General features: G+C 30.0%; 1 protein-coding gene and 1 long non-coding RNA gene across 2 annotated transcripts; one reads left to right on the forward strand and one right to left on the reverse strand.

Moving 5' to 3' along the window:
- Positions 1–1,057: 1,057 nt before the first annotated feature.
- Positions 1,058–5,963, forward strand: LOC132759152 (tenascin-like; the record flags this gene model as incomplete). Its single annotated transcript, XM_060750874.1, has 6 exons — positions 1,058–1,180; positions 1,954–2,073; positions 3,121–3,240; positions 3,737–3,877; positions 4,156–4,240; positions 4,669–5,963. Coding segments are annotated over 5 exons (575 nt in total), but the record flags the coding sequence as incomplete, so codon positions are not given.
- A 7,506-nt stretch (positions 5,964–13,469) lies between these two features.
- On the reverse strand, positions 13,470–18,878 carry LOC132759150 (uncharacterized). Its single transcript, XR_009629673.1, has 2 exons — positions 15,960–18,878; positions 13,470–13,724 (listed from the first exon to the last, which is right to left on the reverse strand). It is a non-coding gene; the product is annotated as an uncharacterized LOC132759150 (long non-coding RNA).
- Between the last annotated feature and the right edge of the window lie 201 nt (positions 18,879–19,079).

Here is a 19,079-nt window from a genome sequence, read left to right on the forward strand (position 1 = left end):
TCGAGGACTTCCGGGTTTCTTAAACGAGGCCGGTGGGAGTTAGGCGTCTATGTCACTGTGCGGCTTTCAAGAAAAACATTTTTTTTTGTCGTTCATTTTTTTTTTTTTAAAATATGTATTAGAACCACATTATTAGAGAAAAATGAATATAAATAATAGGTATAGGAGGTGGATTGGTTGGTCTGGCTTATAGTTTGTCCTGAAAACTTTGTCGTATATTTCAATTCTTGTTACAGAGAAAGGATTGGTATTTTTTTAATTTTTTTTTTTTTGTTTTTTTTCTTTTCACAAACACACAATTGAAAATTAAATAGATGTGTTAAAGTGGTAGATAGATAGATAGATAGATAGATAGATAATAGATAGATAGATAGACCGTGTGGTGTGTTTAGATAGATAGATACCTCGGATAGATAGATAATAGATAGATAGATAGATAGATCGGATAGAGATAGATAGATAGATAGATAGATAGATAGATAGATAGATAGATTAGATAGATAGATAGATAGATAGATAGATAGATAGATAGATAGATAGATAGATAGATAGATAGATAGATAGATAGATAGATAGATAGATAGATAGATAGATAGATAGATAGATAGATAGATAGATAGATAGATAGATAGATAGATAGATAGATAGATAGATAGATAGATAGATAGATAGATAGATAGATAGATAGATAGATAGATAGATAGATAGATAGATAGATAGATAGATAGATAGATAGATAGATAGATAGATAGATAGATAGATAGATAAGATAGATAGATATAGATAGATAGATTAGATAGATAGATAGATAGATAGATAGATAGATAGATAGATAGATAGATAGATAGATAGATAGATAGATAGATAGATAGATAGATAGATAGATAGATAGATAGATAGATAGATAGATAGATAGATAGAGATAGATAGATAGATAGATAGATAGATAGATAGATAGATAGATAAAGATAAGAAAAAGTAAATAAATAACCATGCGTACTCGTGAATGGAATCATTTAGATTTTCAATCTGTATAACTTTTAACTTTTTCTTTAAGTTCTCGGAACGGCATGCACTTCGTCAACCGAAAGTACGGTATGCGCACTTCGCAACACTGGATGCAAAGATGGCGTGTGTGCTTGTAACCTTGGATACAAAGGCAGTGTGACTTGCAGCTTGAGTTTGTATTGAGTTTTTCTTCATTTAAATAATATTACTTTCATTATTATTTATCTATAATTATATATATATATACATAAATAATAAGTGTTTCAGACCATATAGTATATAAATTTAAATGTCATTTAAATATTAAAGAATAAAGCAAACAAAAGTTTAAAAGAATGTATAATTATTAAAATACTTTCAATGTTCAACTAACTCGGATTTTTTAACTTTTACTGCATTACCATGAAGGGAGATAATATTCTGCCCTTACGCAGATTCTGCTCGAGACAATTCTGCATCCGGTTGATAGAAACGGACCGCGTTGTAAAAGGTTTATTTAAATATTTGATTAAACTAAAGAAAGTTCGAACATGTTCTTATACTCAATATACAAAGAATTTAGTTAACATCCAGAAATTTTCATTTGTACATATTAGAAAGCTGACTACAATCCTCAAAGAAGTAAATTTCTCGAAGTTGTTAAAATGATGATTTTCAATATGATTATAACAATTAAAACTCCTGTATAAAAACCGCACACGAGCAGGTCCATCGGCGAAGATAAAATCATATAACCACTAGCACAATCACGCGAGCTTGCATTGCATGTTTTGTTATTGAATTTGAATGGCGAAGAGTGATTTGTTTTTCCTGTTTTTTTTTTTTGTTTTTTTGGGGGGGGGTTGTTTTTTTCCGAACCAATCAAATATTGTTTGGAAAGAAAAATTGCCTTAATATATACTTAAATTAAAAAAGTCAAAAAATCCTATTAAATTTTGCTTTAAGTCGTTGGAACATCATGCACTGCACAAAACGAAGCTACAGTTTGCAGTCTAGAGAATGCCGAATGTAAAGAAAGTGAGTGTGCTTGTAAGCCTGGATACTATGGCAACACGTGTCTCAAAAGTTTGTATTCTTTATCATTAATTTGAAATAAATCGTCTGTTTGTGAATGTTTATGTTAATTAGCAATATATCGAACAAAAACATATATTAGTTATATATAACTTAGCTACATACAAGTCATTACAGATTCCCAAATAGCATAAACGACTAAAAGCTTGATGTCTAACTTGTCTCAAAACATTTATACGTTTCTCTATCATTATGAATGTATGCAAATAGAATATATCTATATGAAAAAAAGACGAAATGACTAATAAAGTATCATTCATATAAATCAGCAATCATGCGATAGAAAAAATCTTTTGTCCAAAGGTACTTTATGTATATAGCAAATTAAGAAAAAATAATTTGAACTTTGGAATTAATTCAAGTGAAGAAGCTGATTCGTTCATGGACGAAAGTAATCATGCTAATTTACAGAACGTTGGCCGTTGTACTTTGGTGCCCGTCCATGCAAGAAAAGCTGGAAAGTCGCCATATGCACTCTACTGTATTCGTACGACGTAAAACCAAACAAAGGTCTCTTTATTATGAATAGCTTTGTTGTGCATTACAACATCGGATTCATCTTAACATCTGCTTTAACTTACATGACATGATATGATTTATTTTTTGGTTATTTATTGTATATGAAGAGATGATTTGGCAAACAATGTTTAAGTTTACTTTTCTACAGCTTCAATATTTAAGGTTGATTGAATTTATTTATATTTTGATCACGTGAATGTTTTTTCTCCGTAACGGTTTCTCTTTGGTTAATCAATCTTGAAAGAGTTTTCACGTCCGCGGCGATGGACTGCTGCATACTGCAAAAATTTGATCACAGTTTTTAATAATGAAATTGTGTGCTTAAATTCTGTTATTATATTAAACATGTATCAATGTGAAAAGAAAGAAAAATTGAATTACAAATCAAAATCTAAGCGCAATAATACGCAGATTAAGTTAAGAAAAAAATAACATTATAAAACAAACACATGGTGTAGTGAAGGGTACAAGAAACAGTTTCTGTCTTACTCTTTATGGTTCCCATCTTACCTTTTTCAGTTATTGGAAGTGATTGTAGCGGTAGTGCTGCATGTCCTGGCGATGCTAATACAATGTGTAAAAGTGATAAATGTGAATGTAAAGAAGGCTATGCAGACAAGGATGACGTTTGCACACAGAGTAACACAATATGATTCAAATACTTTTAAACTTTAAAAAGGACTCCACAAGGTGTTTTGACATGATGGGACTAGAAATATTTTCTGAGACTTGTGTACAGTTTGGTGTATGCCTAGATAAATTTGTATGCAAATTTGCAGATCATTTCCTTTCCACTTTTTCCACTCATTTTCTCACTTTATCGTTGATATTAAATTAAATGCTTGGATGTATTGGCCTTAGTGGAGCTCCTTCGAGTTTTTAAATTTCTGCCAGAAAAACAAAAGATACTTTAAAGCTAACTTATCTTTTCTTTGGTCATTTGCTTAATAACAAACGATTAAGATTCAAATACGTCGTGCTTGATGTACTTGTAGAAAATCACATTTTACGTATACTTGATGTAATGATCGCATTAAGTGTTAAAATAAATATATATTTATAATTAATTTCTTTTTAAATTCATTCTATGCTAACCGAATAAAAATATTTTATATATAAATACGTGTTTTTTCAGATGTCGATGGAATTGATTGCTCAACTGTTAAAACAGCATGTGACAATACTGAAAATGCCGTATGTGAAACAGACAATGGTAAATGTAAATGTAAATCTGGCTACAAGATGGATGTCGACAAATGTGAAATGGAGAATTCTGGTAAATTTTTTACCTTTAGATTATTTGCATATTTCAATCAATAACGGATAATGCGATATGGGGGTTGATTGATATTGTTAAAAGGGGATTTCATTGTAAACAATTCACGGGTTAATATCTATGTAAATATAGTCATACATTTTGACACAATACAAACTATATAAAATTCAACAATTTTAACATGCATACACGTATAATGTTTGTTTCAAGTAATTAACATGTTCATTGTTTTCATATCAAAACCAGGTCTTTGTATATATCTCTAATTATTATTTTAGCTGCAATGACCGGATATGGGGCGATTGTACTGGCGTTGTCACTTCTGGCATCATACCTTATGCTGCTCTAAGGGAAATCAAGTTTGTAAGTATCAATAATTTTTGAATACATAAAGAATAATTAGATTAGAAGACGGACAATAGCAGACTTGAAATTAAGATATGATTGAAAGTAAGTATATGTACATAAATTCATATTACAGTATTTGATAGATGCCTATCATAATTGTCTTTCATGTCAGTAATATGTAATATGGTAATTACGATAAAGAAGATGATTTCGTCCTTGTTATAAACAACAAGTCTTCCCACATTTTATATCATATTCCCATGGATATAGAGAAAGAACGTCATAATGTCACCTATTCAAACCTTACCCATAAAATATCGTAAGTACCTACATATACAGAGAAAGACATGCTGAAGCTAGTTTATAGCAATTTCTACGTTGATTTTGTCGCGAAAAAACACATTATAATTATATATTTATGTGTGATTCTATGTCTTTTTCAGGTTTGCTTCGTATGGATTTTCTATACTCTTCACAGTCCTTCTTTCCACATGTGAAAAAGACTTATTTTTAGACTTATGATTCAATTTCAACATAAGATGACAAAAATACCTAATGTCCATATTTCATAGCTCAATACATTTTTAGTCATTTCGATCTAGTTTATAAAAAAAACGCATCGATTTAAAAGTTACGGTGAAGTTAACATCCCGAGAAAAAACTTTTAACGAGTGATAAATATATTTCCTTTTCTGTTACACAAAAGCCTTTAAATGATTCATTTTATTATCTCGCACACTAGGACTGAAATCATAACAACTTTTCACAAATTGTTACATAATTAACTGATATTAACCAATCTCCTGACAATGAACTAATGAATTGTGAAGTTACTTACTTTTCCTTTGAATGTATGTCGATATCTTCCAGCAAAACCATAAGTGAACTGTGCTTCAATTACTATTTATCATAGTTTGGGAACCTTTCTGTTGAAAATGTATCAGAAATAAACCATATACATATACATGCACAGTGCGTTAACTGGAGTGCAGGTATTAGTTACCGGAACTCACGGGCATGCCCATTTTTTGGTTCATTTTTGCTTGGGTTTACTTATAGTGACGAAATGGGACAGGAAAAGCATATTAAGATGCATGTTCATTGGTTACTTTTTTCTGGGGTTTCATATTGTGCCAAGAGGGAACGTTTTTTTATGTTTGACTATGCTACAAAAGAGAAACAGAATCAAAACACTCGGCAATCTGTTTGTTTTGTGTTTCGATGCTCTTTCTATTACTTAAAGCACAATTCTTTTCATATGGATTATCAGCTTGGTTTAATCTGATCGTTTAAGATAAATCTTCAAAACCTGTTTGCTTTTCATTTGAAAAATGTGCAACTACAAAATCATTCATTTAAATATTTTTTTAATTGAGCTGTGTACCTCACGTTTTGCTTCTGGCTTTTGAATAAGATGCACTGAGTTAACGCTTAAAGTCATCAGACATTCTAACTATTCTACGAAAAGAGGTTCAAGCCACGAAATCACCTTTAGAAGATTAAGAACTGAACTCTCTGCTGCAAAAAGTTTCTCTGGCGAAGATCCTGCGTTGTGAATTTTGTATATTATAGAATGTTATTTATGTTGTTACATTGCACAATTATTAGTCATCTGGTACACTTTCATTACCAAAAAGGAACACTTCAATTGCCTATGGAATTATCAACATTACAAAAAAGTGAAAGTAATGAAATATGAACTGCTATTAAATAGATCCATATATATATATATATATATATATATATATATATATATATATATATATATATATATATATATATATATATATATATATATATATATATATATATATATTTATTTATTTATTTTTGTGTTGCCTCTGAGTAGTTGCGACATATAGGGATCACTTCTCCGTCGTCTGTCTGTCCGTCCGTCCGTTTGTCTGTCCGTCTGTCCGTCCGTCCGTCACAAAACTTGTCCGGAGTACTCCTCATAAACTATTAGTGCAATTTAATCCAAACTTTACAGGAATGATCAGTACTAAGTCTAGTTGTGCATATTGTCAGCATTTTCCGGTTCAATGATTTTTGTAAGAGTTATGGCCCTTTAATATTTTTTAATTTTTAAAGTTTGTCCGGACTTCTTCTCTTCTACCACTTATGCAATTTGAATGAAACTTTACAGGATTGATCTGTAGCTCAAGTCCTTGCGCATGTTGCACGGATTTTCCGGTTGAATGATTTTTGGCGGAGATATGGCCCTTTGATTAAAAGGAGTTTTTTCTGTGTGTTGCAACATACACAAAAGCTTGTCCGGATTACTTTTCATAAACTACTGGTGTAATTTCATCCAAACTTTACAGGAATGATTAGTACCAAGTCTAGTTGTGCATATTGTCAGCATTTTTCGGTTCAATGATTTTTGTAAGAGTTATGGCCCTTTAATATTTTTTATTTTTAAAGTTTGTCCGGACTACTTCTCTTCTACCACTTATGCAATTTGAATGAAACTTTACAGGATTGATCTGTAGCTGAAGTCCTTGCGCATATTGCATGGATTTTCCGGTTGAATGATTTTTGGCCGTGTTATGGCCCTTTGATATAAATGTGTTTTTTTTGTGTGTTGCCAGATACACAAAAGCTTGTCTGGACTACTTATCATAAACTACTGGTGCAGGTTAATCCAAATTTTACAGGAATGATCAGTACCAAGTCTTGTTGTGCACTGTCCGTCTGTCTGTCTGTTTGTCTGTCACAAAACCTGTCCCAACATGAAATTGGCCATCATGAGGCGACACATGTGATCACTGATCGCTCTTGTTTATTTTTTTCGTAAAATGAAAAATTCACGGATAAGACATATAGGCTCCTGTTAAAATATGAATTAATGTTCCATGATTTCCTAAACATTAAAAAAATAACACCAAAAAAAAACTGTTAATGCATCAGAAACTGAACAATATTTTTATGATTATGCCATAATGGCCGATTATGACCCATTTTTTCAAAAGCTTTTAATTTGTGGAGCCTTGTTATAGTTTTCAGAAAGTTTCTCTTCTGGAAATTACCTGATTCATTTGCTATTATTTCTTATTGAGAAGTACATATATTACAGTTAGAGTAGATTGAGCATTTTGTTTGTATGGAAGCTTAAATATCTTGTAATCCAATTTTTATGGTTTTATTTCATAAATATAATAATCAAATGAAGAATTATCAATATTGTAAGTTCCAAAAAGCATTATTTGTAAAGATATTACCGAATTCACATTTCATTTTAACAAAAGGAGGTATTTGGAAAATTATTTTCTATGAAGTCTAAGACCAATTTTTCAATAAAAAAATTTTTCAATAAAAAAATTAATGTTTATATTTTCATGATTACATATAATGTTTATAAATATTTGCAGTACATATTTTACATATGCTTCGATGTTTGAAAATTGTTTTAGAAGCATTATTATATACATAATTATATGAATTTTCTCTCAAGTGTGGTAACAACTTTAATTACAACAGTATCTTAAGAAGTCACTTTGTTAACATTTACCTACTTTTAGTACAAATTTCACAGTCAGCGATACTTTTCTCAGGTGATAAGCACCTGACATGCTGTAAAACCATTATTTATACGTTATAAAGACAAGTTTATTTTTTATAAATAAGGAAGAAAATATATTCGTTTCTGAGGCTTATTGTGCCTTTAACTTTTGAAATATTATCAGGGAGTTTAGATTGACTATTTTCATTTCGATTGTAAATGTGTGCGTCTCTACATATGCTGCTTTTTGTCTGTAACCTCATTTATCTGTCAACTAACATTTTTGTTGTGAAGTGTAAAATTTACAACTGTTTAGTTTTTTAATGAGGGTAAACGTTTACTATATGAATATATTTTGGTAGATCATGCTACTTTGTTTCATATAAAGTAGATATGTTAATACTGAAAAAGGTTATTAGTCGGTGTAGAGTATTATTCGGAACCAAACAGATTAAAGCAACGAAAAAGTTCACTAAAATGAAATTTGTGTTTATCTTTTTAGAGTAAATTTAAACAGCCAATGTTATGGTACCATGGTACATAGATTGTGCTTTCAACCGATCCGTACCGGGTACCTGATCATACATGAATTTTCGAAACTATCAGGTATCTTATCATACAAGAAAATTCTAGACAAACAGGTATCTTATCATACAAGAATATTCAAAACTATCGAATATCTTATCATACAAGATTATTGGAAACTATCGGGTATATTATCATACAAGAATATTTGAAACTTTTGGGTATCTTATCATACTTGAATATTCGAAAATGTTAAAGTGAAATGAAATCAAATGGAATAAGTAAATGTAGATAAGTTAAAAGAAAAAATGATTATACCTTCAATGTATTACAATTTCAATGTTTATGTAACCGTTTAATATTCCCGATGAACACCACGTGATTATGGATAAACGTTACCCCTCATTAAAGAATATACAAACGATATATATATATGTAAATATGATCAATAATGTTGAATCACATTGTCTCAAAAATTGATATTTCAACCTTCCAAATATAAAAACTTTAATTTAAAAATGTTTAGTCAATTTTTCAAAAACTGTAATAGAAAATATTTACACATTTTATAGAGAAAATAAGTTGATGGAAACTATTTATATGTTGAAATAAATTAAGTATTTGAAACAAAAATGATATTTCGAGAATAAACACTTGTAGCATATTGAGTGTTTTTCTTTTATTGAATGTATAAGTCCAGAAAGCTGAAATTTTAAATAATTTCTTTCCTCAGATGATTTATTTATTTTATTGTAAATAATTGCTTGTCCTTGCTATGTCCAGAAGATTAAAATTATCAAATAAAATTCCATTCTAAACTTTTAAATTTGCCGATACATCGAAAAGAGATCTGATGATAGTGATGCCTGAAATGACTATACGTCATCACCATAATCCATTACCATTAAAAATAGCTTTTGTCATAAAGTAAAAGTAACATGGTGTTACGAAGCAAAAAATGATTAAAAGAATGATCAGCGTCAGAACGATTGTTGTTGCTTAGTTGCTAATGAAATAGACTTTGAGAGATATTGAAATTTAGGCATGCTCATTAGCCGAAATAAGTGAATCGAAAAGTTACGAGATCAATATATATGATTGAATATATATTATTCTACATTGTAACTGTGTGAATCAAGATGTAATTCAAAAGGTTTTACAAAAAAGTAAAACAATAACAACAAAAATGATTTCCTTAGAAAACACCCAAATGGCAAGAAAATAATTCATGCTCGATTCGATTAAGCCTGTTCAGGAACGATTCTGGTATGTACAAGCTGCCATGTACGACCCTGGCATCGGTTCAAGCAGATAAAGGCTGGTATTACTGAATTGTCAGATATGAATACAACACGTGTATAGCACTCATTTAAATATTCGACTCCACTTCGGTTTTGTCCATATAGTTTACGAGAATTTATATGGAGTATATTATATAACTAATGTTGAGAAAAGTCCACTAGCTCAATGTGCAGGCATATCCACAATACCACAGTCGGTTAAAGGATTAAATGATATTATGAGAGGTATGTGGTTCAATTCCTATTTTTGCCATTGATTCTTGATTTTTTACCTATTCATGTTTATATTTTTGAAGTGCATTTAATGAAATGGGCCACATGCTTGAAAATATGGAACATCTTAGAAACACTCATTTGTCTTGTTTTGTATTTTACGCTACTGATGTCACTCCAAATGAATTTTAGATTTAATCCTTAATCCATGTTAATAAAAAAGAGTATAGCCATAACCAAGATAAGTGCAAAATAACCTTAATAACTTCAAAAATAATACAGAAAGAGAAAAGATACAGACATAGACATAAGCGGGCTGGATCCAACAAAACACAGGATATTTAGAAAATATTAACCCCTAGTTTACCCTTTTGTGCTATAACAGTCCGTATATTTATTACCTTAAAATAAATTAAATTGAATTACATCTTACATAAATAACAATTTGATAAGGAATGTTATTTGTCTTGTTTTGTAATTTACGCAATTGATTTTAATCCGAATGAATTTTAGATTAATCCTTAATCCATGTTAATAAAAAAGAGTATAGCCATAACCAAGATAAGTGCAAAATAACCTTAATAACTTCAAAAATGATACAGAAAGAGAAAAGATACAGACATAGATATAAGCGGGCTGGATCCAACAAAACACAGGGCATTTAGAAATTATAAACCCCTAGTTTACCCTATTGCGCTATAACAGTCCGTATAATTATTTCCTTAAAATAAATTAAATTGAATTACATTTTACATAAATAACTCTTTGATAAGCAATGTTTTCACCAGATATATACTGAATTGCAACAAATATTCAAGGTTACCCTTGGAATAAACATTTAAAGACGTTTGCGCATGTGCTAATTTTATAAAGTTTGATTGCAAAATTGGTAAGCTGAATTAAAATTGGACAGCTTAGGCAGAATCGGTCAGCTGAATCTATGATGAAAATCCAGTCATTATATGAAACAGAATTCGAGTTTCACAAAAACATGGGAACAACAGGTCTATGTGGTTGATATTTGTCGATACAAAATATGTTGTAGTCGCAAACCTACTGAGAATTTAAAAAAAACACACACTATAAATTGAAGTTTATCATTAGATGTTTCAATTCCAAGAAATTCGGAAATTAACACCAAAGGCTAATTAGCTGGTCTTGAAACTGAGGATACGGAATTCTGTATTTGTGTATCACTAACAATCAGAAGAGAAATTCCGGTGGGGACTTGCGCTGACAGAGTTTTCAAGAGATGTACTACAGAGGCGCGTTATTGCTTGTAAAAAAGATATAAGATCGCTATATCTTGAACCGGAATCAATTAGATCGCTTACGAACAACAACAGCTACAGTCCCCGGTACTCACAACGCGCGAATGTTCTCCAAGACATTACAGAATAAAAAAAGTCAAGTCAGTAAGCGGCGGTCACACACGCCTCTGGCAATTTTCTTTTAAATTTGATCCTTCAATGTTTCAATACAAATCAAACAAATTAAAATTCATCAGTTAATTATGCTGACCTAAAAGAAACACAAGCAACTCTTTGTGTTAAGATTTATATGACGTTGGCATTGACTACAAAACAATTGTCCAACGTACAAACACAGTCTATTAAATTCGGTTGTTGGTCACGAGAAGTAATCAGGGCATTGGCAAGTTATATAAACCACACCTTTTTCCTCCTCAAATCATCGGAACTACAGCGACCTAAATAGCTAATCATTTCCAACCAACAAAATAATTTAATTTAATTATATTGCGTCGAAACAAACAAGGCTTGTTGCTTCAAACAAAATATGAATTATTAAGGTTACCATTTAAACGAAAATTGAAGAGATATTACAGCGTTCTGGGCTATTTGCGAAAGCACTTAACTAATTTCACAAAACTCTAAATCGCTTATAAATGATTAATTTATGAACATTACTATTTTGTGAATATAAGTGTGAAGTCGTCTAAGTTCTAATAAATGTCATTACTCATGTAGTCAATATCCCTAGGCATGCTTTCGATTATTTTCAAATTATCAATAGTTTCATAAAATTGATTTTGTCCATTACCCACGGTGCATATTTATACATTTTTAGTTACAAGTAGTACGGAATATATTTATACCGTTTGCACAAGGGGATGTTCTTTATCATGACGTTCTTTTACTATAAGTGCTGCACCTCCACAGGTGCTTTTAAAAGGTTTATAATCATTTTAAACTTATAATGCGTTCCAGAATAAAAAAGGAAATTCCAGATGTCCTTTTTCCGGGGGTCGACCTCAATGCGCTTTTTCAGCAACAATTTTACATGCACAGATAGTGACAGTACAGTGCTGACTTAGGGGAATAATTCCCCTAACTTTTTAACCTCAGACGAAACGCATTGTACCTGTTCGTTCTGCGGATATATGTTACCACTATCATTTTAAATGGGTTTATTTTCTAAGGATAATGTTGGAAATGGTTGTTCGGAAATATTTCATGAAAACACACATCTTACTTTCAAATGGGTTAATATAACAGTAATTTACGCAGATTACAAAAACCTTTTAATTGTAGACGGTCAATATTTTTTTAGATATGAAATAGAAGGCCTGGGTTAAAAAAAAAACACAAATGTCTGATCATTTATAGATTCATGTTTTTATACTTGTTTGAGAATATAGAGTAGAGAGAAAAGAATACATCCGATATTAATTTGTATACAAGAAAAATATAATAACGGGCTATATAACATATCACATTTATCTGTACATTATTCATCTTACTGTTAAGAAAATAAATATATTTATCAAATAACTTACCGTACTTATTCAAGTAAAATATAAAACTTTTAAAAAATCGATAAGCATATGTTGTACTTAATTCTTATGTATAAATGTAGTGTTAAATATATGTTTTAATCATAATGCATTTTCGAAAAAAATATTAAGAAGGATTGATGAAATGAAATGTTCATTTTCATTTTCCATATTTTTCTATGTATAAGTTTACTTTTACTGCATGTAACATATTTTCCGTACTTATCCCTGGTGTCGTAACTACTTTCTTCAATATACATATTAAAATAAACAAAAAAATAAATAATCATTTTTAAACAGAGAAAACTTTAATAAACAGGCAATTCAATATTTTTCCTAAAATTGATTATTATCAAATTAGTTCATTTAACATGTGTCTACAACAACTGGTGAAATATTTATTTCTATATCACTGGATGAAATAAAACACGCAATTACAGATAAAACTTCATATCCTCTTTTCATTATATTCTTGAATATTCTTAATATAAATTCAGAAATATTGAAAAAAATATTTTATTACATAAATATGAGTGGTTCCGTTTAATTTATTTTTCACTGCAGTGAAATTATTTTCATATTGTCATTGTTGTCTTGTCGGATTATATTCGTCTTAGTCAGTCAAATCACATAATCATAATGTCGTCAAATTTTAATGCGGAACAAAAGAAAAATGTATACAATAAACAGAAAATTCAAGTTCTTTTTTTTTCTATAAAATTTAATACAGGATTAATTTTCACATTGTGGCATGAAAGTTCTGATATTTCACTTGTCTCGAAATATTTATTTTCATACTAGTTTCAATAGATGAAAACAAATCTGTATTTATTGAAAACAACTCAAACATCATCTATTAAATCATGTATTATCTTCTTTCTAGCGTTTTGAAACAAAAAAAAATGAAAATTCGGTCCTCTCTTATTTTTTATTTTTAATTCGTACATGGTACCATACATGTGTAATCTATTGTTCAAGATATATTTGTTAATTGATAAAAATAAAACAACAAAAATAAATAAATAAATAAGCAAAGCATAATGAAATGAAGTTTGTCAGACAATCAATAAAATTATCGTTCAAATTCTTAAATCCAGGTACTGTGTGATATCTTGTTGATTTCGTCTATCACGTCTGTTGTTTTGTGTTGTTTGTTTCACATATCTGAAAACAAATATTGAAACAACATTAAATTGTTTTATGATACAACTTAGTTTTACGGTGGTCATCATTTATCTTATTGATCACAAGCATTAAAATGAAATAAAAGAATACAGTTTGGAATTATAAAAGCCCTTTTTTCAATATTGTTAAATCAGATTCTGTATGAATGTTCATGAAAAGCGTAAAATGTAAATGTAAATAAAATAACTAGAAGAAAATAACTCTAATAATTGTCATAGCTCATTTATTTCATTCATATAATAATTATAATGCATATCTTCTACACATTTTCACTGTATACTGGCCTTTGCTTAAAGTATTTTATATCTATCCTTTCTTTAATGAAATGAATCGATAAAATGAACAGACCCTGTAACCCTCTGTAATAGCATAGTATAAAGGTGTTATAAAATTAAAACAGTAAGGAAATAACCCCGCCTATTTATAATCAAACGCTTGAATCTGTCTAACTGATCCATAACATTACAGCTGAGATAAGGGTGAACTCACGCCATAATCTATCCAGTCCTACACATTAACCCAATATTTCCAGTTTCCTCCAAAATTTCATATCTCTGATCAGTGATGAGCATTTAATTGTAATTACACGGCTTGCCACTGTATCACTGACAGCAGTACCATTGAATGTTTTATGATCCTATCATGTTTTAAGAATGTATAGTTAAAGCTGGAGGATATAGAGAACATTTTAGAATTAATTGAAAACAAGTTCAAGGGGGGATAATTCTGTAAATATTCATACTACAGTTATGAATCTTATCACACATGATAAGGAACATAAATTTAAAGTTAGAAGTAGATACCTTAAGAAATAAAAAAGTAACATTTTTTTGAGAGAAAAGATAAGTTCATGCACTCGCTGAATAAAATAATATTATGCGAGCCTCTTATTCACTCGTGCAATAAATTCAGTATTGAACTTACACTCATTCAATATCCTCTGTATTTTACGGAAAATTATATGTTCAAGGGGATATAGTTCTGGAAATACTGTGGTTTTAGAGTTTTGCACCTTATCACATAATTTGGATGATAATCAGGAATATATATTTGAAAATGATACCTTAAGAAATAAGAAGAGCTGTCACCCAAGTGACGAATGCCCCTGAAAAGGTTTCAGGCATGCAGGTATTATGAAAAGAAAAGAGAATGAAAGTAACTATTGCTTCATATTGTTCTTTGTTTTATTGTACCTGTCATATATAAATGTGATAGCATGAACCTTCAAGATATAAGTGTGACCTTGACCATTGACCTTTAACTATTGAACTTTATTTATTGTAAATTTAAAAATTTATCGTGTGTTATAAAGTATATTTACAAATAATTGCTAAGTTTCACAATTCAATTAAGCTGCAGACCCGGTTGAAAAAGAATGAAGAAAAAATACATTGATAAATTTAGTAAGTGTATCTTCTACAGAAATTTGACCCTTCAATTTTAGGGCCATTAGATAATAATACAGAGGGCCAATTAATAATGACAAAACTCTCAACTCAGTGGACGTGTTAATGTGAGACGTACAGTTAATAGTGATTTACTAGCTGATAAGCCCTTACTGAGATTCAGCAGGCTGGAAGGGTTAATGCGTAGGACTGTATCGGCTTGTCGAAGTTCATGACCTCTTGTGTATTATTTTACAAGTGTCTGAAGTTTGTATTAATTTCAACAAGGCATATAAGATATAAAGATACGATTTTCAGGGTACTCACTTATTATTTTCTACACATGTCCTTTACAGATAGATACAAGAGAATATGTATTCAGATATTTTTATTCGAAATGTTCAAATTATATCGTTTAAATTATCTCATCCATATGTTTATATCATTCTTTTTGTATCTAAATGTATTAAAATGAATTTCTTATAATGTGCAAAGATAAAGAAAATGTTACTTAATTAATATGTTCTTAAAAAAAAAAAACGATTTCTGCTCATTTTACATTTTTCTTGCTTCCAAAGAAACTAACCTTCTTTGCTAATTTGGGTGTCAATATAGTCGAAAATCGACAAAGAAGTGATGTGCAATTTACATGTATATGCAACAATATATTGCATAAGAAGTCAACTTATCAACCACCATCCCTAAAAGATTTTCACATCATATTCTGAATTTATATCAAATACTAAAAAAAATATAAAATTATAAACAATCACTACATGACAATGATAATATTTATGATTCTGAACTGAGAAAAAACTGAAACAAATACCTTAAATTTGCATCTGATGATCGCATAACTTTTTGCTCAGTTTAAGTGCAATCCTTTTGATTATAAAACAATAACACTCTGCCACATTCTTACAAATGTACAAATTATACTTCTGAACATCAATTCTTCCATGACGGTGAGATAGCGATAAAGCCCGCTAAATTCGTTCCAGATTTTATTACACACATAATTAAACGAATGCCGCGCTGACCGCATAAAGGTAGCAAATCCTCCTGTCCACCAACAGAAGAATATTTCAACGATAGAGTAATGTAGGAAGGGAAATGTAACCAAAAAGAATACACATAGTTGCAGATTGCCTAGATTATATATGGCAATTGTGTTTTGCTATCAAATCTGTAACAAGATACCAAAAACTAGACATTTTTTAAATAAAAATGGCAGCATGTCTCATGCAAATTGGACATTTAAGAAGTACTTATTGCAGGGGTTATGTATTTATGCGTATATATCTAGATTAGATTTTACGGCACTCTGAAGTTCTATCTTTACAAATGTTATTATTTACTCAGAATACAAAACACGTCACTATGAATTAAAATAGCAGCTTGTATAAACATTCAATGAGAAATGAATTACAAATAATTACACCTATTTTCTTTCTCGATTTTCTAAGATGATAGTTTTTATACACCACATTGTTAGTAAGATCAGCAATTGTTAAGATTTACTGATACTTTTAAAAAATAGATTTATATTTCTTTAAGTAGGAAAAGTTAAACATTTTGATAATAATGTAAATTTTGTCTATATTCTTGTTGTCTAGAGTGCATTTTTTTCTATTCATAGGAAAATCATGCTAGACTGTAAGGTCACTCATTCGCGAGCGAGAAGAAATGTCAAGATTGTAATCAGCCTTGCATGTAACATACAGTACCGCGCAAAGATATGGAGGCATCCATCTGCAAATTGAACGTTACGTTATTGTTTTGCCGTTTTTACATTCATTAAAGACATTGAATATACAAATAGAACTTTAAAACAACGAGTTACGCATTTCAAACTATAAGAGTGGTTCAAACAGTACCATAGATTTAACCATCAACCGTTGCTAACCCTATTTACCTTACATGCACCATGAATTTATAAATACAATAAATAAGTTGCTCAAAACTTCGCTTGTGCCCATGATACGCATTAATGAGCGGTTTGTTTAACGATGACATTATATGTTCAGATGAAAAAAGATCTCAAAATTAATTTAGACATTGAATATTCTGACAGATTATAAGATATTCTGTCACTTCTAAAATTTGTCTTTTTTTCTGATGAAATTAATTTACGGAAACAATCTTATGCAGATTATTTCAAAGTAATGTAAAGTTTATAACGTTTTTTACGGATATATGTTTATGTCAAAGAGTCGACATGTTTGAGTCTTTAATTATCATGTGCTCACGAAATACTAAGTGGGGCGAACGAGATACTATGTCATGGCCACGAGATAAGTCGTGCGCACGAGATCCTATGTCGTAACAACCTGCTACTTTTTGGTGCACTAGAGATAATTAAGTTGGGCCCACACTATACTATGTCTTGGCCACGAGTTACTAAGCTTTGCTTACGAGATAATTAAGTCGTGCCCAGGAGATAATTAACCAATCAGATAGAATTATATAATTAGGAATTATATAAATTCTGGTTAAAATTTTACATGCAACGTTAATCTATTACACTACTTAAGATATCCACTTCAAACAGTATACATGACTAAAGGATCATAAGAATAGGTCACTATCCAAGACCAGTAAATCAGATTTTAATCTTTACTAAGTTTTGCTCTTTGTGGGGAACATTATTTGATAGGATTGATCAGTATGTACGTACTTATTGCCTGTTGACCTTTTCCATACCATAACTTGAGAAGAAATTAGCCCCGGTTTATTTTATTTAGTAATTCGTGGCCACGACTTAGTAACTCATGGATATGACATGATATCTCGTGCGCACCACTTAATTATTTCATGCGCACGACTTAGTAACTCGTGGCCACGACATAGTATATCGTGCGCACGAGATAAATAAACATACACAAACATGTCACCTTTTTGCCACCGTACGTAAATCAGCTTACGAACCAATTATGTGAAGAAATATATATTTATATAGCATTTATTGTAAGGGATGGATGCATCGATATTTTTAATAGCATAACAGACTTCATACATGTATCCAAAGCGAGGTATAAGCCAAAAAATACCTATCCTTTGTGTATTACTTAAAAAATAAAAACGTCAATTAATCTATAAATGAAGTAAATAAATCAAAACAACACATTCAATTCATTTCGTCTTTGAAACAAAATAAATACATTCAAATATTACCGTTTAAGCGGTAACGGCAACGTGACATTAAAATATAAATAAAGATCAATGATTCTATGTATAAAATATACATATTTTTTCAAAAAGAAAGTTGTAGTGCACCAAATATATTTATATGTACGATAAATAGAAAAGATAAGTAATAAAACTAACAGAAAAATAACGTCTTGGTTCAACAGTTATTAAAAATAGTAATGAATATACACAAAGTGTGTCTTACCAAAAGAAAATTAGTACTGTGTAAAGGCAAACATGTGAAAATCTGAGAAAACAATACGAAATTGTCATTCTTTTAAATACTCATTTTGCCTCAGAAATGCTTTAATCTTTAGCATTTTACAAGCTTCTTCATTTTGGTATACTTTAATAGTATCCTAAAATTTTCTCATTGGCTAATTACCCGGAACATATTTTTAATTTGATTATTGCAGGTCATTAGTAAAAGTATAGTTAATTATTCTTTTGTATAATGTGCCTTTAACAATCTATTCCTGTTGATATGTTAAATATCAATAGGAATGAAACGATTCTTCTGTAGAATGAGCTTCACTATTAAAATGAACAGCCTCATAACTTGAATTATTGGAACGCTATATTGTTCAAAACTTGCTCTCAAAACTATATCTCCATAAAAGAATGATCATGTTTGATATGTAAGAGAGCTCGTTATCAGTTATAGATCAATGTACACGTGTCAATATATGTTATTTGATTCGTTACTTCTTGTTGTTTTTTTGTTGTTGTTGTTGTTTTGACACGCGTATTGCAATTCTGT

The sequence above is a fragment of the Ruditapes philippinarum genome, unplaced genomic scaffold, assembly GCF_026571515.1.
Source record: "Ruditapes philippinarum isolate M1 unplaced genomic scaffold, ASM2657151v2 ctg5141_1_1_1_1, whole genome shotgun sequence".
NCBI lineage: Eukaryota > Metazoa > Mollusca > Bivalvia > Venerida > Veneridae > Ruditapes > Ruditapes philippinarum.